General features: G+C 41.0%; 1 protein-coding gene across 1 annotated transcript in view; it reads right to left on the reverse strand.

The window, feature by feature from the left end:
- The window catches only part of phgdh (phosphoglycerate dehydrogenase), a 100,151-nt gene extending 81,714 nt beyond the window's left edge, over window positions 1–18,437 (reverse strand). The window contains exons 1-6 of the mRNA XM_061236990.1: window positions 18,156–18,437; window positions 14,261–14,412; window positions 11,805–11,870; window positions 11,664–11,718; window positions 3,181–3,279; window positions 2,923–3,055 (exon numbers count right to left, since the gene is read on the reverse strand). Of these exons, the coding sequence (XP_061092974.1) occupies window positions 2,923–3,055; window positions 3,181–3,279; window positions 11,664–11,718; window positions 11,805–11,870; window positions 14,261–14,412; window positions 18,156–18,293 (643 nt within the window). The 5' untranslated portion in view covers window positions 18,294–18,437. The remainder of the gene's footprint in view (window positions 1–2,922; window positions 3,056–3,180; window positions 3,280–11,663; window positions 11,719–11,804; window positions 11,871–14,260; window positions 14,413–18,155) is intronic.
- Between the last annotated feature and the right edge of the window lie 7,033 nt (window positions 18,438–25,470).

The following is a 25,470-nucleotide window of genomic DNA, read 5'->3' on the forward strand; positions in this document are numbered from 1 at the left end:
CGGGCAGAAACCTGTGTATCAGATGGTGGGAACGAGATGAAGAGTTATGGTATCATCCGCATAGCAGTGGTAGGATAGCCCATGTGCAGTGATCACAGGGCCAAGGGAACGAGTGCAAAGAGAAAAAAGAAGCGGTCCTAGGACTGAGCCCTGGGGAACCCTGGGGGCCGAGGTGTCGATACCGTACCAGCCCAGGCAACCTGGAAGGAGCGACCAAAGAGGTAGGACTCAATCCAGTCCAGGGCTGTGCCACAGACGCAAGTTGCTGACAGGGCGGACAGGAGGATGGAGTGATCCACAGTGTCGAAGGCAGCAGAGAGATCTAGAAGAATGAGGACAGAGGAGAGGGAGGCTGCTCGTGCGGCATGGAGCGACTGACGGAGAGGAGCGCGGTCTCTGTCGAGTGGCCCGATCTGAAGCCAGACTGATGGGGGTCTAGCAGGTTGTTGTTAGAAAAGAAAGAAGAAAGTTGAGTAGAAGCAGCTTGTTCTATGGTCTTAGAAAGAAAAGGAAGAAGAGATAGCGGTAGTTCTGGATGATGGAGGGATCCAGGGTAGGCTTTTTTTTTGTGTCTGATAGTATTTTGCTTTGGCGGCAGTGACAGCAGAAGAGAATGCCGCTAAGAGAGACTGGTAAATTGTGAGGTCTGAAGGGTCTCTGGATTTTCCCCATTTCCTCCCCGCTGCGCGGAGGCTGGTCCTGGAGGTACAGAGGGTGTCAGATATCCAACTGGGTGGGGAAGTGCGAGGTGGCTTTGAGACAGGGGGACAGAGAGAGTCAAAGGCGGAGGAGAGAGATGAAAGGAGGGTGGCAGATGGGGAGTTTGGAGAAGGATTCGAGAGGGGGGAGTGAGGCGGTGACAGTGCTGGCAAAGGAAGAGGGTGAGAGGGAGTGGAGGTTACGGCGGGCTGAGGAAGTGTGGGTGGGAGGAGGGGGAGGAGGATGGGGAGGAAGAGGGAGGGAGAATGAGATGAAGTGGTGATCAGATGTATGCAGAGGGGTAACCGTGAAATCGGAGCATGAGCAGTTCCTCACAAAGACAAGGTCTAGGACATTGCCCACCTTGTGGGTTGGAGGAGAGTGTTGTAGGGAGAGGCCGAAGGAGTGGATTAGCGGTAGGAAGGCAGCAGCCTGGGAGGCTTCTTGGTGGATGTTGAAGTCTCCAAGGAGAATCAGTGGGGTGCCATCCTCAGGGAAGGAGCTGAGAAGGGTGTCTAGCTCATCAAGGAAGTTTCCCAGGGGCCCTGGAGGACGGTAGATAACTGCAATGAAAAGGTTAGTAGGGTAGGATACTGCAACAGAATGGAATTCAAAAGTGGATATGGACAGGTCAGAGAGGGGGAGAAGAGAGAATTTCCATGAGGGGGAAATTAAAAGACCAGTACCACCGCCACGGCCGGAAGGGCGGGGAGTGTGCGAGAAGGAGAAGGAGGATGAGAGGGCAGCGGGAGTGGCGGTGTTGTCAGGTGTGATCCAGGTCTCCGTGAGGGCAAGGAATTGTAGGGACTGGAGGGAGGCATATGCAGGGATGAAGTCAGCCTTTCGAGTGGCAGACTGGCAGTTCCATAGTCCCCCTGTGACAGCAAAGGGGGTTAGCGGGGGGTAGCTGAGGTTCGAGGGGTTCCGACGCCGTGGAGGCCCAAGTCGCAGGGGGGGTCTTCGAGGGACAGAGCAGATTGGGATGGGGTGAAACATAACATCACAAACTGGGACGGAGTGTCCCTCTTAAATCGCCAACAATTGCTCACAAGCAATATCAAATCAAAGCTAATCTACTGATAAATTCCACAGCTATTTCGCTATTCGACCACTTTAGTAAGTTCAGAATAAAAGAAATCCCAAGCATTTTGAACATCGAGTATTAATTGGAATCTTTCCCATTTAATATCAATTACATCAGAAATAAACTTGTCTGGGCCCATTTGCTTATATTGTCTAATTCTAATTCGTTTTGGCGGGGATCTCAGTCGGCTATGGAGTGGTCACTAAAACAAGCTGACAAAACACCAGCTTTTTGAGATTCTATTCGAAAGTGAGACATGAATCCAGTCAAGTAATAGCTGAGAGGTAGGAGTAACTCTGGTGGGTTCATTAATTAGGTGAGTTAGGTTCAAATGAGAAGAAACTGTTTTATCTCTGCCAGAAGACCTATCTAACCAGTTTTTGAAATCACCTAAAATAATGAATTAATTACTACAGTCAATTGAGTTAATGGTTGAACTGAAGAAATTAGATGATGGTGCGGCTGGGGGCCTATATACATTTCCAATAGTGACATATTTATTCTCATGAAAAATTACTTTTACAAAAAGACACTCAAAGTATTTTGGTTCTATATGAGGTATTATTAATTCGGAAGCTAAATTTCATGAAACATTTGCAGCCACACCACCGCCTCTGCTACATCTGTCAGCTCCATATAACACAGTTTGGAAGTTTGATTTCAGTGTCTGCAATTTTGCTACTCAACCAAGTTTCAGAGAGTGTAATTATACCTGGTTTGTGAAAAGTAACCCATGTTCTGAGTGAATCAATTTTAGGTCCAAGGCTCCTGATATTCACATGTATGATTTTTACTCCTTTAGTATTATCCATGTTATAGTCAAATAATAATCAGCACTGTTACTGTTCAAACAAAAGCAAAAAGACATAGTTGACCCTATATATAAGAAAAGGTTGAAAAGAAGACATTCATAACAGACACAAAAAAAAAAAAAAAACCACATCACAAACAAAACAAAATTGGATTGTAGCCCAACACCAGACCCAAAACCAGTAGGCCAGGGCATCTCAAAAGACACATGAAATAAGGACGTAAATAGCCTCAAATTGAAGGTGAGGCTGGTTTAAAGACAGTACAAATAGTATGAAAAAAGATATTTTTTCTTGTTAAAAGTATATAAATAAAATAAAGTACAGTACCTGTTGTAGAGGGCATGAGAGGTGTGTGCACAGTGATGTAATCACACTGAGGCCACAGCTGTTCCAGAGACATCTGCTCAACCCCCCAGGTAGCAGAGATATCGGGGGGGGTGATGGGGTCATAGCCAATAGTCTGTCAAAGCAAACACATTCTTTCAAAATACAATCATCTAGAGACTGCTTCCAACAGAGTAACTGTCACCAATTGCCATTTTGAGGACACAACAGAAAACAAAATCCAATTTTCAGTTCACCAACCTTCATTCCAAAAGACTGCATCCTGGTTGCAACTTCCTTCCCAATTCTCCCAAGACCAACAATTCCAAGAATTTTGCCATTCAGCTCTGTACCCATAAACTGCAAAAAGTGTAAAACAACTCTGGTTGGGTCATAGTCAGCAGCACATTAAAGACCAGTGCAGTGCTCAGACCTGATTATGGAATTCATTTCTGATTTATTTCACAGTCAACTGGCTTGTTGTTCTTTTCCAGAAGATTACGACAAAAAGCAACAGAAAACAGCCATAGCAAGGTCCTTGTGTAGCTCGGTGATGGGAAAACAGTGAAGCAAGAAAAATTATGAAAATGCTTTATTTTACAGCCATTATTTACTTTATCTGGTGTAAATATCAGGTAGGCTACTTGAACTATTTTGATTTCAGAGGTACAGTGAGCACCATAATTCATTGGACAGTGACGCCTTCTTATTGTTGGTTCTTACATTTTTGTTTGGCAGACATTCTTAATCCAAAGTGACTTACAAGTGCATAGGTTCTTCCACAAGCTAAAAGCATCACATCCATAAATAGCAAAACATGCATGAAGCACTGTTCTAAACAAAAAGACAATAGTCATTGTAAGTGCAATTTTTAAAATTATTTTTGTATTAAGGGTTAGGGTTAGACAAGAGGGATATTGGAAGGGAGGGAGGAAGAAATCAGGAGGGAGGACTAAGGTAGAGTCTGGAAAGGTATGTTTCTAGTCTGCGTCGAAATATGTGGAGGGATTCTGCTGTCCTGACAGGGGTAGGCAAGTCATTCCACCACTGAGGAAACAGAACGGAAAACAGGCGTGAATGTGCAGCTTGACCACCTGGTGCCCATATGCTCGTAATGAAGGAACCACAAGGTGACCACAGCTGGCAGACCGGAGTGGTCTTGCTGGGGTGTAGGGAGCAATTAAAGGCTGGATGGAAGTTGGGGCAGCCTGGAATGCCAACACTAGCGCCTTGAAGCTGATGTGTGCACCAATAGGCAGCCAGTGGAGGCCAATGAGGAGTGGGGTGACATGAGCTGACCTGGGCGGACTGGTGGTCAGGTGGGCTGCAGCATTCTGGACCAGCTGGAGGGGCTTGATGGCACAAGCTGGGAGACCGGCCAGGAGGGAATAGCAGTAATCCAGACGGGAGATGAGTGCCTGGACTAGGAGCTGGGTAGCGTTCTCCATCAGGAGATGACAGATACAGCGTATATTATAGAGGAAGAACCAGCAGGTTCTGGTAGTGGAGGATATATGTGGAGTGAGGGTGAGGTGGTTATCAAGGGTCACCCCAAGATTCTTGGCCATATGGGAGGAGGCTACTACTACATTGGTTTTCATGGTTTTTGAACCCTTTTGACAACAGGCACAATTATGGTCTATTCTGAAAAGTAACCCATGGGAGTGTTTGCCAAAAGCCAGAACCGCTCTAAATTCTATGAAAACAAAGTAACAAATGTCCATGGTTATGTTGGGGAAGCTTAGAAACAGAATGGAACTACAGCAAAAATCCTGGACAAATTCCATGATATTTCATGACAGTATCACCAAAAATGAGTGCAATTCTGCATTGCTTTTTCTAAGCTACAGTGGTGTGCAAAAATGTGGGTGCGTCTGGTCAAAAAGCCTTTAACAATAAATATCTAAGAGAACAGAAGCGAACCTGACCTCTAAATGGTACAAAGTTAAACATGACATTTCTTAAATCAAGATTACATTTTATTGACCTTTTTTTACATTTTCTTTTAAAAAGGAAAAAGGCCTTGGGCAAACGTTTTGGAACCCTGTCAGTACTTTGTAACTCCTCCACGGCATATTTGAGATCTCCCCACAGATAATATTCAACTCTGGTGACCGTGGTGACCATTCCAAAACCTCCATCCGTCTTTCCTAGATATATTTTGTGGTTGATTTCAAGGTATGCTTTGGATAATTGTCTTGCTGGAATACTCAACCTCTCTTCAACTTCAATGTGTAGATTGACCTTCAAACATTAGCTGACAGAATTTCTTGATATTTGTTGGAATCCATTCTTCCATCCACTCGCACAATATTTCCTATGCTCCCAGCTGCCGCACAACCCCAAAGCATAAAGGATCTCCCTTGAGGCTTCACAGTTGGCATGGTGTTCTTCTCTACAAAGGCTTCACCCTTGTTTCTCCAAATATACCTTCTTTGGTGGTGGCCAAAAAGTTCAATTTTGGTTTCATCAGCACATTGTTCCAAAAGGCTTCAGGCTTCTCAATATTTTCTTTTACATACTTCAGACGCTTAATGTTGTATTGAGGTCGTTCTTTCTGGCAACTCTGCCATGTAGGTCTTTGTTGTTGTATGTTATATTGTTGTCCTGTGATCAGCTAGACCTGTGCCCGCTACACTTTCTTTCAGCACTTTTGCAGTGATGTGTGGGTTCTTCTGAGCATTTCTTGGGCTGTTCTATTTTAAATCTTTCTTGGTCTTCCAGACCTTGAATTGACTTCAACCGTACCATTCATCTTCCACTTTCAAATAATGTTTCTGACAGTGGAAATAGGTTTGACACTTTTGAAAGTTGAGGAACCCATGGTTTTTAACACCAGACAGAACAGCTACTGCAGTTGGATACATTAGAAGGCATGGAGTTACTTCAGAACAAAAAGTTCAGCCATGGAATTATACTCACCTGACTCCTTGAAACCTTAATGGGTAAATCACCTGGGTCTAGGCCTTGGTAATCATCTTTTTAAAAAGTAACAAAGACTAATCCAAAAGGGCTCCCAAACATTCGCACAGGGCCTTTTTCCTTTTTAATATCATTTATACAGTAAGAAATGAAAATAAAAATTGGCAGAAAGGTCTCATGTTTAACTCTATGCCATTTATAGTTCAGGTTTGCTTTTGATCACGTACATACTCATTTTAACACATTTAAACCATTTTCAGAACGTATTTAGATGGTTTCATATCACTTGAAAGTGCCATCTAGTGTGGAGTCAAATGTGTTTTCACTGTCCTTTCACTCAGACGAGTCTTCTATTTAGACTTAGTCATCACACAATACTTTTTTTGTGGTAAAACATCAACCTTTTTAGGCAAAAAGTCTCTGTGTAATTGTCTTAGCGTGTATAGTGAAAATTAAAGCACATGATTACGCCAGCGTAAAAATTCCTGTTATTTCATGCAAGCCCAGACATCAATACATCGTTTAGCATTTTGGCAAATGTCACTTGTACTCAGTCAGCACTCTAATACCATACTCGTAACGGGCTGTATGATGAACAGAAGTCATACTCTAGGTGATTGGTCACGGCGAGGGCCGTTGGCAATACCATGCAACTGCATTACTGGGACTGGTCAGAGAACCTTGTAGTTTCGCTGAACGTGTTCAAGAGCCAATACAAAACATTAAAAATAGCATTCCTATGTACAAGTATGTATACATGCAACGGTTCAACGGACAAAAATGAGAAATTCTAAGCAGCCAAACAATCCATTCTATCAATGTGTAAACAAATTAAAAGTTTTTGAAATAAGCTATAATCGATTTGGTTCACTGCACAATCGCTGTGAAAAGGACCCCCCTCGCTTGTTTTTCCACCCCACAAAAAAAGAGTTGCAGTCACTAAAGCAATGTCATCATAAACTAGTTTATACAGATAGAACCGTGAGTTTTAACACTTGAACACCTGAATACGGGCCGATGTGACTTAAGGGGTTAAGGCACGACAAGTATTTGTTGAATTGGCTTCACAGATGTTGGCTTTACAATTACTCCACCCTGTAACATCGGAGTCTACAATGTAGACAAGTCGTACTATCACTTCTTCCATGGTCACAAACTTTATTGACATATTAACGGCTTACCTTGATGTCAACATTTCAGATGGATTCGCTATTGCTTTAGGAAAAACACTTGATGCAGTTGCTACATTACATTCGGTGTGCAACTGCATCAAACTGATGTCTGCATCAAGGTCCGATGCTTTAGCAGTGCACCACTATGGCACAACAAGACACAACTTTATACATCTTTTAAGCCAGGTGAAGCTGTCCAGCTAGCCAAATTGGAGGCCTGTCTTAAAGATATTAAGGCCTGGAGGAAGGCTAAAGTGATCTCTTATTGAATTCAGATAAGACTGATATACCGATAATAGGTCCCAAATCACTGAGAGATAAATTCCTGCAGTTTTCTTTGAAATGAGATGGTTTCTGTTTCTACCAAAGCGGTTGTTAAAAACCTTGGTGTAACTATTGATTGAGAACTGTCTTTCCAGGCCCATATTAATAATATCACCAGAGCGGCCTTCTCCAACTTTTTTCAAATGAAGGAAAATGAAGGACACTGATCAGATAGTGCATGCATTGGTTACCTCACGGTTAAATTACTGTAATGTTTTACTGTCTGGTCACATTAATTCAGCCCTTAAATGCCTACAACTTGTACAGAATGCAGCCGCTAGGGTTCTTCCTAGAACTAAGGAATGTAAGCATATCTTTCCGGTGCTCAAAACCCTTCTGCCATCAGACCCCTACAACTGATCCAGAATGCCGCAGCCCGTCTGGTACTCAATGTTCCCAGACATTCACGTCACCCACCTGCTCAGCAACCTCCACTGGCTGCCTGTTATGGCTCGCATCAAATTTAAAACTTTGGTGCTCACATACCAGGCAGTTAAAGGATCAGCCCCTGTATATATTCAATCGCTTATCAAGATATATACACCAGCAAGACTCCTCCGTTCCGCCACTTCGTGCCATCTGGCACCTCCCCCTCGCCACACCTGCACTTCTCGCTCACGACTGCTGTCTGTCCAGGCCGTGGATGTCAGAACGGCAGAGTCTCTGACCTCTTTCAAACGCAGACTGAAGACTCATCTCTTCAGGCGGCACCTTTCCCTCCCTACGTCACCACCATGAATAGCCTTGTATATGCCATAGACTATACACTCTATAATGGCACTTATATAGTTATATATAGTTATTGTTGTGTTTTGCATTAGCTATTGTATTGTTGTACTTGGGGTATCCTAGCTACCAATCATGGTATGCTAGTTTGTAAGTTGATATATTCTTCAAGGGTTCCGATTGTATCTGTATGGTCACGCTAGGACTTGGAACTGTACTGTACGGCCTGTAGCGTACTGGTTAAGGTAAATGATGCCAATAATGTAATGTAATGTACTGTCCTCTAGGGTCCTCTTCACACTTCTTCCTGTGTTCAATCTGCACTTCACACGTTGGCCTGGATAAGAGCGCCTGCTAAATGCCTTGTAATGTAAAATGTCAGGACCACTGTAGTGGATGACTCTATGGTGAAGAAAACAGACAGGCCCAACAGATCAAAAACACACTCCTGGATGCAGATGTAGATGTGTCAAAGTCTACCATATGTAGAAGACTACACCAGCAGGACTACAGAGGGTACACTACAAGATGCCCCAAGAGTTCTGGAACAAAGTCTTGTGGAAAGATGTGGCAAAGATGAACATACACCAGATTAATGGAAAGAGTGGAGAAAAAAAAGGAAATGCCCATGACCCAAAGCATTTCACCTCATACGTGAAACATGGTGGAGGGGATGTAATGGTCTGGACCTAGCATGCCTTCATCGATGATGTGACTGCAGATAGTCGATAGCAGAATAATGAATTCTGCAGTCTTCAGAAATATTTTATCTGCCAAATGCCTCCAAACATGATAAAGTAATTTGAAGGTACTTTATCATGCAACAAAAGACAATGACCCGAAACATACTGCTAGAGCAGAGAAGGGGCACATTTTGACAGCCAAATAATAAAAATACTTTATTCCAAAGATGCATAAATATTAGCTTGTGCACAGGATATTGCGATCACAGTCCAATTGCATGCATTAGAAATGCCAAATGCCAATACATTGCCAGTGTCTTCACAAAAAGGAACTTTAAGAATTTTGTAAAACAGGGGTCCTATGGCGATTTATTTTATTCAGACATAGAAAGAACTTGTTCTATCCCTGAGCCTGACCAAGCTTCGGATAATTTCTCTCAAGCTTTTAATTCCCTTGCTGACAAACATTCCAAATAAACAAACAAACATTGAATAAAAAAAACAAAAGAACAACAACAATCAAAACCCGGGTTCTCTGCAGAGCTTTCTGCAGCCATTAATCTCAGAGATAAAGCTTGGTCAAATGCTCGGAAAACTGACTCTCCAGCTGTAGGCAACGATTATTACCTGATCTTTCTTTCTAACTGTAATGATAATGCTCCTAGCTTTTGGAAAATGGTGAAATCTATAAATAACAACTCAACTACAGGCTTTCTAAAGATAAATAATACTTTACAGCCACAGCAATTAAGATCTAGACCAGGTCATAGCACAGTGACAGCAGCAACTCTCCCCCTGATTTTTCCCTTTTTCTCCAAATTTGGTAGCCAATTGTACCCCATCTCATCCAATTAGTGTTAGCTGGGGGATACAGCGCCCACACCCCATCCCTCAGTGACCCGAAGGAGAGCAACACGCTTCCTTCTTCCAGCCCTCTCGTCTTATGCTTGTGACTGTGATTCCGAGGTGCCTGGGGTGCTGTTGTGCGCGGCGATCCGCTAACCCTGCCAAGTCCCTCCCACAGGAGCAGCAAGCCAATTATGCCACTCCACGAGAGCCAGCTACACTTCCGTGTGTCCACTTTTTGTGGAACTTCCCAAGGCATTTGACCCTGCTAACCATAATATTCTATTGAATAAATTATCCACAACAGGATTTGATGACCTCTCTATAAACTGGTTTCATGCTTACCTCACAGGGAGAACCCAAGCTATTGTTGCTAATGGTATTAAATCGACCTCTATAGAATTGAGTAAAGGTGTACCTCAAGGGTCTATTCTTGGCCCACTTTTGTTCACTCTTTATAAAAGTAACATAGTCTTTCCAACATTGCATTGTAATGTCCACTTTTATGCTAATGATACAATCCTCTATGCCACTGGCTAAGCTCAATGTGGCCATCACCAATTTGCAGTCTGTTTTTGATGGTTTTCAGATGCCCTCATGGATCATAAACTTGTTTTAAATTCTGATAAAAATAAAGTGTATCTATTTCTCAAAAACTAAATTAAAAGTTGCCCCCTGTGTTGGTATTCACACTCTCCATTGTACGCAACTTGAGATTGTTGATTCCTATAAATATTTAGGCTTATGGCTAGATGGTACAATGTCCTTTAAGACACGTGTGGACAACCTCGCTCAGAGTCTTAGAATTAAACTGGGATTCCGTTATAGAAACAAAGCATGCCTTTCTCCTGCTAATAGGAAAATCATAATACAATCAACAGTTTTGATGCGGTCGATCACATCGCTTTGCGCTTTATTACTGGGGATGGATACCGCACTCTCTATTGTATACTTTCTGATAAAGTTGGAGGGCCCTCCTTAACAAAAAGAAGAGAGTGGTACTGCATTATTTAAATATACAAAGCCCTTATCATGCAACTTCACCCTTCCCTCCTGATTTTAATCACGCTGAAAGCCAATAACTATTCCACAAGCCCTGATTATTTGATTTTAGACACACCACGTGTGAAAATCAAGTTTCATCAGTGCTGTTTTCAATTCTTTGCCCAATTCTTTTGAAGACACACAAGAGAATAAACATCCCTTGTCCCATAAATATAAATAATAATAATAATAATAACAATAATAAATAATAATATAATAAAGAATAATAGTAATAATAATAATAAATAATAATAAATAATTTAAAGGAATTTTAGACTGATTTGTTGTTAATTGTAACATTTAAGCCTGAACTGTATTGGTCTGTCTCTATGCCTGTATGAGTTCTTTACCTATGTCCCCTCAAAAATTATTTTTTGCTATACACTGAAGATTATTACCTGGTATTTTTATCGAGACTTATTAAACAACCTCAAACATATGACCTTTTGTATCAGACCACCAAGCCATTTTGAAGCTTAGAAAAGAGGGTAAATCGATCAGAGCCATTGGGGATAGCTTGTACAGCACAAGCATTGGGGATAGCTTGTACAGCACAAGCATTGGGGATAGCTTGTACAACAAAAAGAAAGAAACCAACAGACATTGAACAGGTCAACCAAGGAAAACAGTTGTTGATAATAGAAACACCGTGAGAGCTGTGAAGAAACAATTATTACTGGTTGATGCCTAACTGCCAAAATCACAGGCGTCTCCAAAATGAATCTGGTAATATCAGAAATGATATACAGTCGCCCACCCCAACAACATACTATTGCATTCAATTCAAAATGCAGGTTGACAAAATCTTTTGGGGGAAAAAAAACAGTCCAAAATCCAAAATTTCAGTATATTTACATCAGGCCAGGTCTGGAAAGCCAGTTAGGAGTTTGCCATTTTGTGCCATTTTGCAAAAGTAGCAAGTGTTGTTAATTGGTACACAAATTACCACACTTGGTTTTCGGATAGTCTTGTTCTCTCATGAACAATACAACTCATGCCACGGAAAACCCTCCCACTCCTCACTTACCGATTTTCGATCCCAATTCCCTGCTTTCATGGACATGACTGCTTGCGGAAGGCGTCTAAAAAACCACAAAAAAAAACAAGTTATTCCACCTGGCCACAGAGTACAAACACTGAAGAAAACTATTACAGAGTGTTGCCTTACCTGGAGAGACAGATCAGCAGTGCACATGTCAGTTCAGCAGCACTGACAGTGTTCCCACTAGGGGTGCTAAAGGACAAAAGAATTTAAAACACATTTTGCAATCTGAGGCTAGATGGGGTGGCTAAAATTAGACATTGGTATTGCTGCATTCATAATCCATATAATTGGAAAGTATAGGTCATGATTCACAAAACATACATGACTTCTAATATTTTAATATTATGATATATTTATGCCTGTTATCATAAACTTAGTGTCCTCCATAATGTTAGGGACAAAGACCCACTATGTCTTGATTTGCCACAATTTTAAGGGTATTTTTTTTAAATAAATTTTGGTTTCACCATAAATTACAGCAGTGTTTATACATTGTCCCCCCATTTCAGGGCACCATAATGTTAGGGACACATGGCTTCACAGGTGTTTATAATTGCTCAGGTCTGTTTAATTTCCTCCTAAATGCAGGTACAAGAGAGCTCTCAGCACATACAGGTAGACTTTCCTCTAATCTTTCGATCACATTTGGACACTATTATTGCAGTTTATCAACATGAGGACCAAAGTTGAGCCAAAAATCAACTGTTTGGAACATAATTAAGAAGAAAGAGAGCACTGTTGAGCTTACAATGTGCAAAGGGACTGGCAGCCAAGGAAGACCTCCACAGTTAATGACAGAAGAATTTCTCTCCATGATAAAGAAAAATCCCCAAACACCTGACCGACAGATCAGAAACACTCTTCAAGAGTCATGTATGGATTTGTCAATGACCACTGCTCTGTCTGCAGCAGACTTCATGAACAGAAATACAGAGGCTACACTGCAAGATTCAAACCACTAATTAGCCACAAAAACAGTATGGCCAAGACAGTTTGTACATAAAAGAGCATGCAGAGTTCTAGAAAAATGTCTGGTGGACAGATGAGACCAAGGTTGACTTGTATCAGAGTGATGGCAAGAGAAAACTGTGGAGTATAAAAGGAAACTGCCAAAGAACCAAAGCACCTCCCCCCATCTCTGAAACATGGTGATGAGAGTCTTATGGTTTAGGCATTAGATTACATTACATTAATGGCATTTGGCACTCTTATCCAGAGTGACGTACAGTTGATTAAACTAAGCAGGAGACAATCCTCTCCTGGGGCAATGCAGGGTTAAGGGCCTTGCTCAAGGGCCCAACAGCTCTTATTGTGGCTACACCGCAAATCCTCAAATTGTGGCCGGGGTCCTTTATTTACTTAGGCTGCACAAAGCACAGGCCTTTATTTGGGGCAGGCTTGTATTCAAGGCAGGCCTTTATTTCTTATTAGGCTTGTGTTGTAGAATTTTATTCTTAGAAATAAAGTAAAAGGCTACACTTAAAGTGGGCCAACACTGTTCAACACTTCCTGTAACCGTTCAGAAATGCAACTTGAGTAGCTAAACCATTAATGAAAGCCAAAACAGATGCGTCTTCATATAATACCAACTTGCCAGACACGCCTTCATGAACAATAACAAATTAGCGTAGATAACAGCAAGTTAAGTTAAGCTTTTTTTTTCCTAAAGTGCGTTTTATTGTGAGACATGCATTTCGTTTGGAGCAGCGTACCGGTAGGCTATCAAAAGATTTTCGCTTTGGTTTGCGATTTAATTTACTTTTGGACTGTTTGATTCAATTGCTAAATGTTGGGACTGATGGGCACTGAAATCTGGGGGGTATTCGATGGTTCACTGTTAAGTTTTATGTAGTTGAAAGAGTGTTGGGATTTCCACCCGTCTGTTTATTGCGAGTCAAGGCAGCCGCTTTCATTCATTCATTGAACGTGCGCTGTGCTGTAAATACATGGAAACCTTATGTAGCCGTAGCCAAGTAGCCTAAATTGAGTTCATTTTTAATTTTGGATGATTTACTTTTTATTAAATGCGTAGGCTGGAATGCCTCGCGGCAACAATTGTGTTTAAATGTATACTGCTTCAGCTTTTGGCAAGCGACTGGTAGCTTGAGAGCAACGTGTTGGAGACCCATGGTGTAGGACAACGACTTTTCATTGGCAACAGTATTAAACCAACCAACAATATAAAATATTAAGAAGAGCTCTTTTATTTCATTGAGTTAAATCGAAACAATATCTTTTAGTGCTCATGGACTGATAGCCCTACTGGTAGGCAATATTACCCCGGCTTGTATTTGGGGGCCGGCCTTTATTTGTCCGAATCGACCACACCTCCGGCTATTATCCGAGGCCCGGCTTCAAATAGAATCCTGGACACAATTTGAGAATTTACTGTATAAAAATACCCTTCAGTCCAGAGGCAAATAAATAAATGATGGGCCTCTGTCCCAAACATTATGGAGGGCACTGTATTGAAAGCCCACATTTAGAAATGAACAAGAGCATTACAATCTATGAAACCAAAGTTGCATGGAAACCTGCACTCCTTCTTGCCTTAAGTTATTCCATTCCAATCATCTTACTTCATGACAATGATCCCTCTCTTTGTAGCTGCATCCACGTCCACATTGTCAACACCAGTTCCTGCTCTGCCGATTATCTTTAGATTAACAGCTGCATTGATGATTTCGGCGGTAACTTTTGTAGCAGATCTAACCACCAGTCCATCAAAGTCCTGCCAAAACAACATAGAAATAATTGAAAATAGCACAGACATGATTATTTACCTTGAATGAATGTCCTTTGACTTGCTGGGACTTTCGATTTTATGTGGATTTCAGCAACAACCATATTTATTTCTGGGTCATTCCATTAAAAATCAACCGGTGGTGTGGGAAGTGACCACTCAAATTTCCTCAATCGTTGTACAAATGTTCTTTACATATTCAATAAGGAACATCCAAAACATTAGACTCATTGGATTTGTCATTCTAGAGATACTGGCTCTTAAAAAAGGGAGAGGTGGTAACAAAAAAGTCAGGTACACAATTTCCTGTCTACTTTCAGACCATGAACTTTGATTTTCATAATACTGCTCAGGAAAATTTTCTTTCAATATTTGATGGTGTACTACATTAGCACCACTGGGTGTTTGACTTCCAAACTTCTAAGACGAACAAATATTTTGGTTCAGCCACAAGGATAGATACATTTTGAGAAATTATACAATGCCAGAAAATTACCAAAAATGTTTGTATATTTAACCAAGTAGTTGGTAAGGTGGAATGTTTCCGATCAAAATGAAGCTTTATATAGTCCCCTCCAAAAGTAACAGCAGGTTCCAGGTAAATTCCTTAGTTTTTGCTCTACATTGAAGACAATTGAGATTGAGGTCAAAATATGTACATGAGATGACAGATCCGAATTTCTGCTTTTATTTCCTGTATTTTTATCTAGATTTGTTGAAAAACTTAGAACATATCACCCAATTTTTTTAAGCGAGCAACGTATTGGAACACATGACCGACAATAAACAGAATGAATGTTTACTCTGAATGTTGTTTTCAGCCTTGGGTTTTGCCTGCATTTGTGTTATAGAAGATAGACCAACATGAAGACCAGAAGGTCATTCAAGATAATGGAATGTCCTGAAAGAGAAAGAAAGTGCTGGCATACTGAGCAACAGACATCGAACAGGTCGACCAAGGAATATAAAACAAGTAGATGCAAAAAACATCAGTAGTTAGAATCAGAAGGCAAGATTACACAATACATTCCTGTTTCAGGGTGTTAACGACTAGTAAAAATTATCCTGATGCTCCTACTTCCCTCTCTCCCCTTCTTCCAACATCTTGTCATCCTGACTCTGATTAAATTTGAACTGGGGGGGGTCTAGTCGTTTTAACGACTTGTTATTCTTTGGTTTCGGCGGCATTATGCTAATTGTCTGTTACAAAGAAGCTGTACATGATTGAAAGCAAACCTGAACTCAAAACTCTTTTTTTTGTTGAGTTAAACATGAGATCTTTCTGCAAATTTTAAAGCAAGATTGCTTTTTTTTTCCCGTTTATAATAATTACAAAAAAATGAAAAGGGCCCTGTGCAAATGTTTTGGAACTACTTTGAATTATTCTTTGTTACTTTTTTAATTAGTATTAAGGCCCAGACCCATGTCATTGACTCGAGTCAGGTGAATAGAATTCCAGGGCTGAAGTTGTTATTCTGAAGTAACTCTTCTGAAAAAACTCCCAACATTTCAAACTACCCATTTCCACTGTCAGAAACATTATTAGAAAATGGAAGATAAATGCAAAATCTGAGGTCAAGGTCAGGTCTGGAAGACCAAGAAAAATGTAAGAGCGAATGGCCTCAGACCTGGTGAGAAACACTCAGAAGAACCCACACAACACTGCAAATGAGCTGCAAAAGAGTTGCAAAAACAGGTCAAGCTGTTCACAGGACAACAATACAACATGCTTTGAACAACAAAGACTGACATGGCAGAGTTGCCAGAAAAAAGCCTTTCCAGCAACCTCAACACAAAAGGTGGATCCGTCATGATTTGTGGTTGTGTAGAAGCTGGGGGCACAGGAAATATTGTGCAAGTGGAAGGAACAAAGGTGGAAGTAACAAATTACAAGGACTCTCATTACTGTAATTGAGTAGTTTTCGAGTACTCTTGAGTATTTTTCAAAGTCGAAGGAACAGAGGTGGAAGTAACAAGTAAAAATACTCAAGAGTACTCAAAAAAACTGCTCAATTACAGTAACGAGAGTCCCTGTAATTTGTTACTTCCACCTCTGTTCCTTTTACTCGTAATTTGTTACTTTTACTTGCGTATGGTCTAAATCAGGGGTGCACAACAAGGGCCGATCCATTTCAGGATTTTGTGTCAACGTCTGGCATTTGTTAGCGGTCGATAGATATGGGTTTTTTTAATGGCCGATGCTGATGCTGATATTCAGAGAGCTGGGTGGCCAATATAATACTAATATATTAATATTTATTTATTATTTTTGCACCTAATAACATATATTGAATCGAATATTGAATTGAAAATTGAAATTTGAAAAATAAGTCTAATAAATACCTAATAAGGTGCTCGGTGAGTGTATGTAATGGTTAGTTAAGTTTTTGGTTTAATCACAAGCAGCTGTTAAATCGCTCTCTTCAAAGTCAGCATACTCCATTAACAAAAACTAACATTTTTTACTTATATTTGAGAACAATTTCAGTCAAGTAACAGTACTTTAGTAGGATATTTCAGTGCAGAATGGATTCCACCAAATATCAAGGATTGTACAGGTTTCTATTCAAAGGTTTTTTATTATTTCGAAACCATGCAAAATGAAAATAAAAAGTAGTCTTGCTTTAAAATTTTAAGATATGTGTCATGTTTAAAGTTGAACCATTTAGAGGTCAAGTTCGCTTCTGTTCACTTAGATATTAATTGCAACAGGCGTTTTGACCAGGGGTGCCCTGATTTTTGCACACCACTCTAGATATAGAAGATTTACACAAAGTTTAGCTAAATTAGAGTGGTCACCCTCCACACCTTTTTCACAGAATGACCCTTCTATAAATTAGCAACAGGCTACATCAGCATTGCTATAACACTGTTTTGTTCAACATGACATTCTTCAACTGCTCGACAAGCAAAACAAAAGAGTAAGAAGCCTAAATTTGACAGTGGCTTCAGGAAGTATTCAGCCCCCTTGACTTTCTGCACACTTAATTTCACATAGTTACACATGGCAGATTTCATTTTAAATGGGGGGGGGGAGGAGAAATCACTTTTGTCCATCTACACTCAATAACCCATAATGACAAATTGATGTCAAACCCTTAATTCAGTACTTTGTAGAAGCCCGAGAGCTTCAAGTCTTCTTGGGTTAGTCCGTAGCTTTGCACACCTGGATTTGACCTTAATAGAGAGCAGGCTGATGTCAGCATTAGGGCTGATCAATTTAATTTTATGTCTCAGCAAATGCAAACATTTCGCTTAAAACGTAGTTTTAATAATAATAATGTCATTATTTTTGGAAGAATATTTGCTTTCCAGATTTTTTACAATTGTGTCCCAGAATTGTGTACAGTAACGTTACAGTATACTGTGCAATTTATGAGGAAAATAAGTGAATGAGTACTTGAAAATAAATCCGTACTATTGCATCAGACAGTTTCGAGGTGGCACAGACGGCTGTGCAATTTTTGATGAGAAATAACTCGCTATCTTTTCGAAAATGCAGCTTGAAATGTAAATGTATATACAGAAAAAATCTCTGAAAAATTAGACAAACCCAAATTAAACTGACTTTATAGTTTGTGCCACAAACGTTAACTTAAACGTAAATTATGAAGGTAATGAATTACCTGGCTCTATCGGCGTGTTCATATAAAATAATGTATGGATGTATGGAAACATTCGACTCAATGCTACTTAAATGATAGCTAGGCCTATATAAGATGCGATCTTACCTTTATTTCAGCAATCAGTTCGTCTTTGGTCATGTTTTGCTTTTCCGTAACCTGAATGTCATTATCCTGCAGAATCTTCTTACAGCATGGATCCACACTTTCGCTGATCAAAATCCGTTTAATGGAAACCAATGCCATTTTGCTCACCTGTTTAACAGTCGAGAGACAGCTTTTCAAATGAATGAGTCTTGACTCTTGTATAACTTTCAGAGCATGCGAAAAAGAAAAGCGACTTCCCAAAACTATTCTTCTTCTTCTTCTTCTTCTTCTTCTTCTTCTTCTTCTTCTTCTTCTTCTTCTTCTTCTTCTTCTTCTTCTTCTTCTTCTTCTTCTTCTTCTTCTGCACCACCACCACCACCACCACAACCAAGATTTGTGCATTACCCTGAAGCCATAACATGCACAGTTCACAGTGACAAATGCTTTTTAGTTCTAGTAAGAAAATGTTGCTGCACAACACTATTTATATATTTTCTGTTTCGTAGCAACAAGCAAATTAGTAACCTTGGTGAATTTGCTAATATCCGCCTGCGACACAATGTGTGTGCAACCTCAAGTCAGTATTTGTAAATTCATTGAGCAAACTATGGCGAATTTGCTTGAAGTTATCCTCTTCCCCAATCTCCAATTTTGTGGCCATCCCTTAAAAACGGAATTTGCCTCCCACATAGCTCCACCAACCTTCATTCCAAAAACAAATCTCTCTTCATCATAATCTTTGGATTCCACTCACTTTTTCCTTTTCTTTTTACCCCTCCACCTCATACTCCATTCATCCGCAATCCTAACTCTCCATGCCAATTCAGTCAAAATCAAAGAATCCATAAAATAATATTACAAATCTTGCACCTTCCGTTCACATACTTTCACATTTTGCCGACTACTTAATTTAGTAGATTGGGCAGTCTGTCTGACTGTCTGCATCATGGCTCCACATGGAATCTGATTGAAAAATGGAAAAGGATACAGGAAGTTTGGTGACCAACTAAAAATCAGGAGGTATCGAACAAGCCATAGTACCACTAATTGAGCCGCAGCGCCATCCTCCTAAAATGGTGCCATGCACAGTGCACAGTTTACACAGTCTAGCTCTGAAAAAGAATACAGGCAAGTGCTTCAGACTTGGAACAGGGGTTATCAATGGAAATCTGTGTTTCTGTGACAGCTCAGCCAGTGCAACGGATATTGCATAACATCAACCCTTGCTTGCTCTTCAGCACAAAACTGCAGAATTGAACTTTGCTAAAGAATATGAAAATACCCTACTATTCAACTTAGAAGTAATGCAATTACTGTAAGGTGATACAATTTAGAATCATTTCACATTCATGTGATATTGCACAGGGGTGTGCTCACTTCTGTTGTATACTGTAGATACATTCTTCTGCCCACTGTAGTGCCATCATAATTTCCAATCTCTACAGTGTAAACCTCGAGCATGTTAGATGTGTGTTTCCTCATCTCTATTTTCTTTCCTGGAACTGCTGGTAAGGATGGCGTTATCAAATAATTGCACTCTGGAACCTGTTAACGTTAACGTTTTCAGCCCTCCAAAACGCTGGTGTCATGTAAACGAAAGGCTTGAATGCAACAAAAGTTCGCCATTTGTGGCAGGCACTGTTGTCGTGTAAAGCCACCTGCAGATTAACCCAGTAGTTAACCATAAGTTGCTTCCTTCTGATGTCCAAAGGGGTTTCTCCAATTTCTACCTGTATGGCAGCTGAGATGTTCTGAAAGTGCACACAGCAAACTCTCAGTGTCTGAGCTTGAACAATGTCCAGCTTTCCTAAAAGAGACTCAGCTGCTGAGGCATATACCAGATGCCATATTTGTTATATACTAGAGGCAACAGAAAAGATGCATTTAATGAAAAGGATGTGAGAAAGGATAAGACATTTTATGTATTAATTAATGATTGGATAACCTTTGCCCTTGGATAAGGATTTGCTGAGCATGCCAGGTTAAATAGCGCCACCCTGTGCATTTGGCGCGCTCTCAAGTTGAAGGCCTAAAAATATGCTCCTTGTCTGTGTTGAGTGAGCATGAACCGTGCTTTTTCGGTTAGCAAATAAAAATAACTAAGTAAAAGACCCAGTCATTGTGTTTACCTTCATTTTGAGTAGATACATGACAATATTCAAACACAGACCTTATTAATGCCACATACATTGTCTTAATTTGCTCGCCGTTCCCTACCTGTCAGACACCTCATCACATTTATTACTTTCTTTTACATTTGTCAACCATTTTACTTTTATTTAAACACCCCATTTCGTTCTCATTCTCTTCCATACAACCTTAGTTTTATATATAGATAAACCCCAATTGTATACCCATTGCTCCACCTCATGAATTGCTTCTAGTACCTTCCTAGTAGTACGTCCAATACTTCTTCTTTTTTTCCACAGCAATGATCTCCAGATGGGCAGATTGAAGTGGACCGGGAAAAAACGTATGCTGTAGCAAATTGGCCTCCCCCCACCTACCGTAAGGAGCTTCAATGCTTCCTGGGCTTTGCCAATTTCTACCGGAGGTTCATCAGGAACTACAGTTCTCTCACTGCTCCCCTGTCTGCCCTGACCTCCAGCAAAGTTGGCTGGACCCCTGCTGCCTTCCTGGAACTCAAGAGGCACTTCTCCTCCACTCCTGTCCTGACCATGCCTGACCCAGAGAAGCAGTTCACCCTCAAGGGGTGGAGGGTGGAGGAAGCCCTGAGGAGCTGTCCTGTCCTGGACAACACTCCTGAGAACTGACTCTTCATTCCTGAAGCGGTCCGTCCGCAAGTCCTGGAGTGGGCTCACTCGTCCCTTCCGCTGGATTTCATTACCGGTCTACCTGACGCTAGAGGCATGTCTGTGGTCCTGACTGTGATAGACTGGTTCTCCAAGTTTGTTCATTTCATTGTCCAGCCCAAGCTTCCATCTTCTAAAGAAACTGCTGAACTCCTGTTTTTGCATGTCTTCTGCCTGCACGGCCTACCCCTGGAGGTGACCTTGGACCAAGGACCTCAGTTCTCCAGTCAATTCTGGAAAGCATTCTGCAAGCTCATCAGCACCAAAACTGGTCTCTTGTTGGGCTTCCACCTCCAGACCAATGGGCAGAAGGAACGTCTCAATCAAGAGTTGGAGAAGAAGCTCCGCTGCATGGTGGAGAAGTTGCCTTCCTCCTGGATGGATTCCCTCCCATGGATCGAGTACGCCGACAACTCGCAACTTGTCTCCTCTACTGGTCTGTCTCCATTTGATTGCTGCCTGGGCTATCAGCCACCCCTGTTGCCAGGCAGTACCTACCCAGCTCCTCTTTTGTCACGCCCATTGGGCCTGGAAGAAAGCCCAAACCACTCTGCTGCAAAATGGAAATGAAGAAATTTGCAGACCGCCGCTGTTGCCCTGCCCCCCATTACACGGTTGGCCAGAAAGCCTGCCTGTCCTCCAAAGACATTCCCCTCCACTCCACCTGCCACAAACTAGCCCCTAGATTCATTGGCACCTTCACCATTACCTGTGTCCTTACCCCATCTGCTGTCAGACTCTGCCTCCCACCTCCCCTATGCCGCATCCACCCAGTGTTCCATGTCTCCCAGGTTAAGCCCTGTGTTACTTCAAACCCCCCCTCCCCCCCGACTTGTCAAAGGTAGCCCTGTTTACACTGTCTGCCGCATCTTGAAGGACAGTTTCTGGTAGGATGGGAGGGGTCCAGGCTCGGGAAACTCCTGGATTCCTAAACGTCACATCCTCAACCCCTCCCTTTTTTTACTGGGGGGGGGGGGGGGGGGGTTCTGTCAGGTTCCGTGTTTTCTGTATCAGTTTTCTGTGTAAGTTTTGACCCACTGTTTTCGGACTCTGTTTGGTATTCAGTTTTTGATTTTGGATTCAGTTTTTGTTTGGACTGCCTGTGTGTTATCAACCCTCTGCTTGTGACATTGACTACTCTCTGGATTATCCCGGTTGTACCTGTTTGCCTTTGTACCAAACCTTTTTCTAGACTCTTGTTATCAAACTGCCTGATTTCTGTTATTACTGTTTGCTGGAAATCGACCCTTGCCAGTCTGAAATGTTCGAAATCTAATAAAGACTATTACTTGCATTTCGTCACCTGTTGTCTTGCTCTTGGGTTCAGTGTTCTGGTGCCTGACAATAATGATTGGCAAAAGCCAAAAAAGACAGGAAATTCATACAAGCACCGAGACCTATGCACTGACAGTGCATTAATACCTGCTATGCAATGCCAAATAGATTATTTTCAGAGGAACGCAGGACTGATCAATTAGGCAAGTATTTAGTTGCTATTGATGCTTAAAATGTACCAATGTGTCTTGTTACTTTCTAGTAATTAATCCTCTGTAAAATAAACTAAAAGAGGTAATCACTGCCAAATTGCATAAGCACATAATGTACAGTATATCTGAACTAATGGTAGCAGCCATGAAAATCAATGTTCAGACAACTGTACAATCAGATCACAGAAGAGAACATTTGTGCATGTTTTGTAGAATTTGTATATTGATTTGATTGATTTTACTTTTAAATTGTATTAGTTTCTATTTTTAAATGTATAGTTCTATTTTAAATGTATCTCCTGTGGTATTGTACTGATTCTACTGATTTGTTCCAGCATTTATATTTTGAAGATGGGGTCTTAAAGCAATAGTTCACTATAGAATTATCAGCTGATTTCTTATCTCAAAAATGGTCTAATGGCAAAATGAATTCACATTCAATTGGATTGTTTCCATACATACATTACCTTGCTATGAAAGCATTTATGCTGAAATTAGCAGGTTCATGTTTTTCTATTGATTTTGGTATTAAGACCAGTACATAATCTACTATGCAATATGCAATTTTCAAGGGAAGAGAACAGCTGAGACATTTTCATTTTGGGGTGAAATATGAATGTAAGTATCCGTAATGATAGAGAAATGACTTCACTTAATTAATAAAGCCTACATATGTGTTATTCAAGACTAGATTAAATTAACATTTAGAAATACATGTGTATATTTCAAATTAAGATATGGAGATATATATACATATATATACTGATTTAAACAAATGGGTGTTCATATTGTCACGTTTCATGTTTGTCACGTCATGTTTCATGTTTAGTTATTGTCTTAGTTACGTTATTGTCATGTCACGTATTATAGTCTTGTTTCGCCATGTTGTTATGCTTACATTTAATTTTCATTTCATGTTACGTTTCATGTTTAGTTGTTGTTATGATTTAATCGTTAGTCTTGTCACGTCACGTTATGTAGTTTATTCATGTCACAGTTGCAAACTTGTTATGTTACGATTTATGTTTGTTTCATGTTATATGGTTCTGTTCATTGTTTGGCATACACTTTTTCATGTCTTTCTGCAAACCTTGCATTCCTGCTTTTTCTTTCTCTCCCTTTCTGTCACTCACACTTCCCTAATTGTTTCAATTTCCCTTGTCTACTTACTAATCTACTAACTTTAGATCAGGATTGGTTAATACTAACATTCTAACCATGTGTTCATGTTTACATTACGTTTCTTGTGCATGTCATTTACTAATTTACTAACGCTAGGGCAGGATAGGATTTGTTACTAACAATTACTAATTATCTCGTTAACTTCACACCTGATTTCCATTCTCATGCTGCTCTCAAGCTAATTGTCTGCACCTGTCTACACCTGCATATAAACTCAATTTCATGTCATGTCCTGGTGAAATTGTTGCCTCCTGTTCGTCAGTGCACCACTTTAGCGGTTTTGTCAAGCCATTGTCTACCCGTTACGATCCAAGCCTGTTTATTGACCAGAGATTATTGACTTCTGTTTTGTTGACCATTGCCTACCTGTACCACGACTTGGCCTGCTGTCTTTGTGCTTTTGCCCCGTGGAGCAGACTTCGGTCTTGACTCTTGAGCTGTCATCGACCCTGAGCCTGCCTACCGTCCGCCTGTACTTCTGCCCCGCTGACAGCTTTCCTGGCTACTGGTCTTTTTGCATGGTGTACCGATTACGAGACTGCCTTCTCCCTCGGTACTGTACTTAGCTGGATTTTACGTGTATGAACATTGCTTGTTTTTTGACTACGCTCACTGGACATTCCCTGAATAAAGCCCTGACGGGACTTTATTACACCCCTGTTTCTGAGTCATGCGTTTTGGGTCCAACCCCCCATGCACCCGTCTGAGATATTCCTTTATAACTATATATTCTTTACATTGTCAGACATTGAATGTGACAGTGACATTTTTGACAGTTTCATTTGTATATTCATTGGAATATATTTCATGGCTGCTACCATTAGTTCAGATATGCACATGTACTTATGTAATTTGGCAGTGATTACTTCTTTTAGTTTCTTTTACAGAACATGAATTACTAGAAAGTAACAGGAGAGACACATAATTGGTACATTGGTACTGTCAGGGTTGGGAGGGAGTACCGGCTGTGGCCACCAGGGGGGTGCTTTATTACCTTCACCTGGTAGTCATTAGTGCCAGCCAGGTACCCAGTATTTAATGCTCTCATTTTCCATTGGTCTTTGCTTCGGTGTACACTTACGCTCTGTCACCCAAGCTGGTATAGCACACGGTAGACTCTGGTAGTTGAGTCAGGTATTGTGCTGGGTATCGGTTCTTTCTGAGCCTTTTTTCTATTCGCAAAACTATTAATATAGGTAAGGAAGGGGTTCTGCTCGCTGGCAGTGTGCCTTTCGCGAACACCTTCCTTGGGGTTGAGTTTCCTGGTTTACTTTTACTTTTCGGCTCGTGTGAGTCCGTGGGTAAGGGACTGTGTCCCGGGTATGTACTTTTATTTCTAAGTTTTCCGGAGCTGCGACTCCTGGTGTTTTATTTTCTGTGCCTAGTATTTTACACTAGGTTGTACGTTTATTTGGGGTTTCCCCCTGGTTCGGGGGTTGAGTGCTCGCGTTTATGCACTCTGTTTTTTGCTGTTATTTCTTCGCCCTGGTTTTGATGGGTAGCTTTCTTTTTTGAGCTGTTATTTGGGGCTCTTATCTGTGCGGAGCTGTCTCCTTTTGTACCACGGTCTCTGCTATTCCCCCGGGGTCTTGGTGGCGGACACTTCTGTGTGTTCGCTCACTTAGGATCACCTTTAGTCGCGCTTGGCTCTCCGCACCTCCTCGTCACAGGTACATATAGCAACGAAATACCTAATTGATTTCTAGAAATTAATAAACTCTTTAAAGTCCTCTGAAATGAATCTATTTGGGTGTTGATGCAAAGCGAATACTTGATTGAATCCTCAGCAGCCTGCCCAGTGGTACATGTTGTTTGAAGAAACATTCTGTGTTGGAAGTCTGGTCAGTGAATATG

Source organism: Conger conger, chromosome 3 (genome assembly GCF_963514075.1).
Source record: "Conger conger chromosome 3, fConCon1.1, whole genome shotgun sequence".
Taxonomy (NCBI): Eukaryota; Metazoa; Chordata; class Actinopteri; order Anguilliformes; family Congridae; genus Conger; species Conger conger.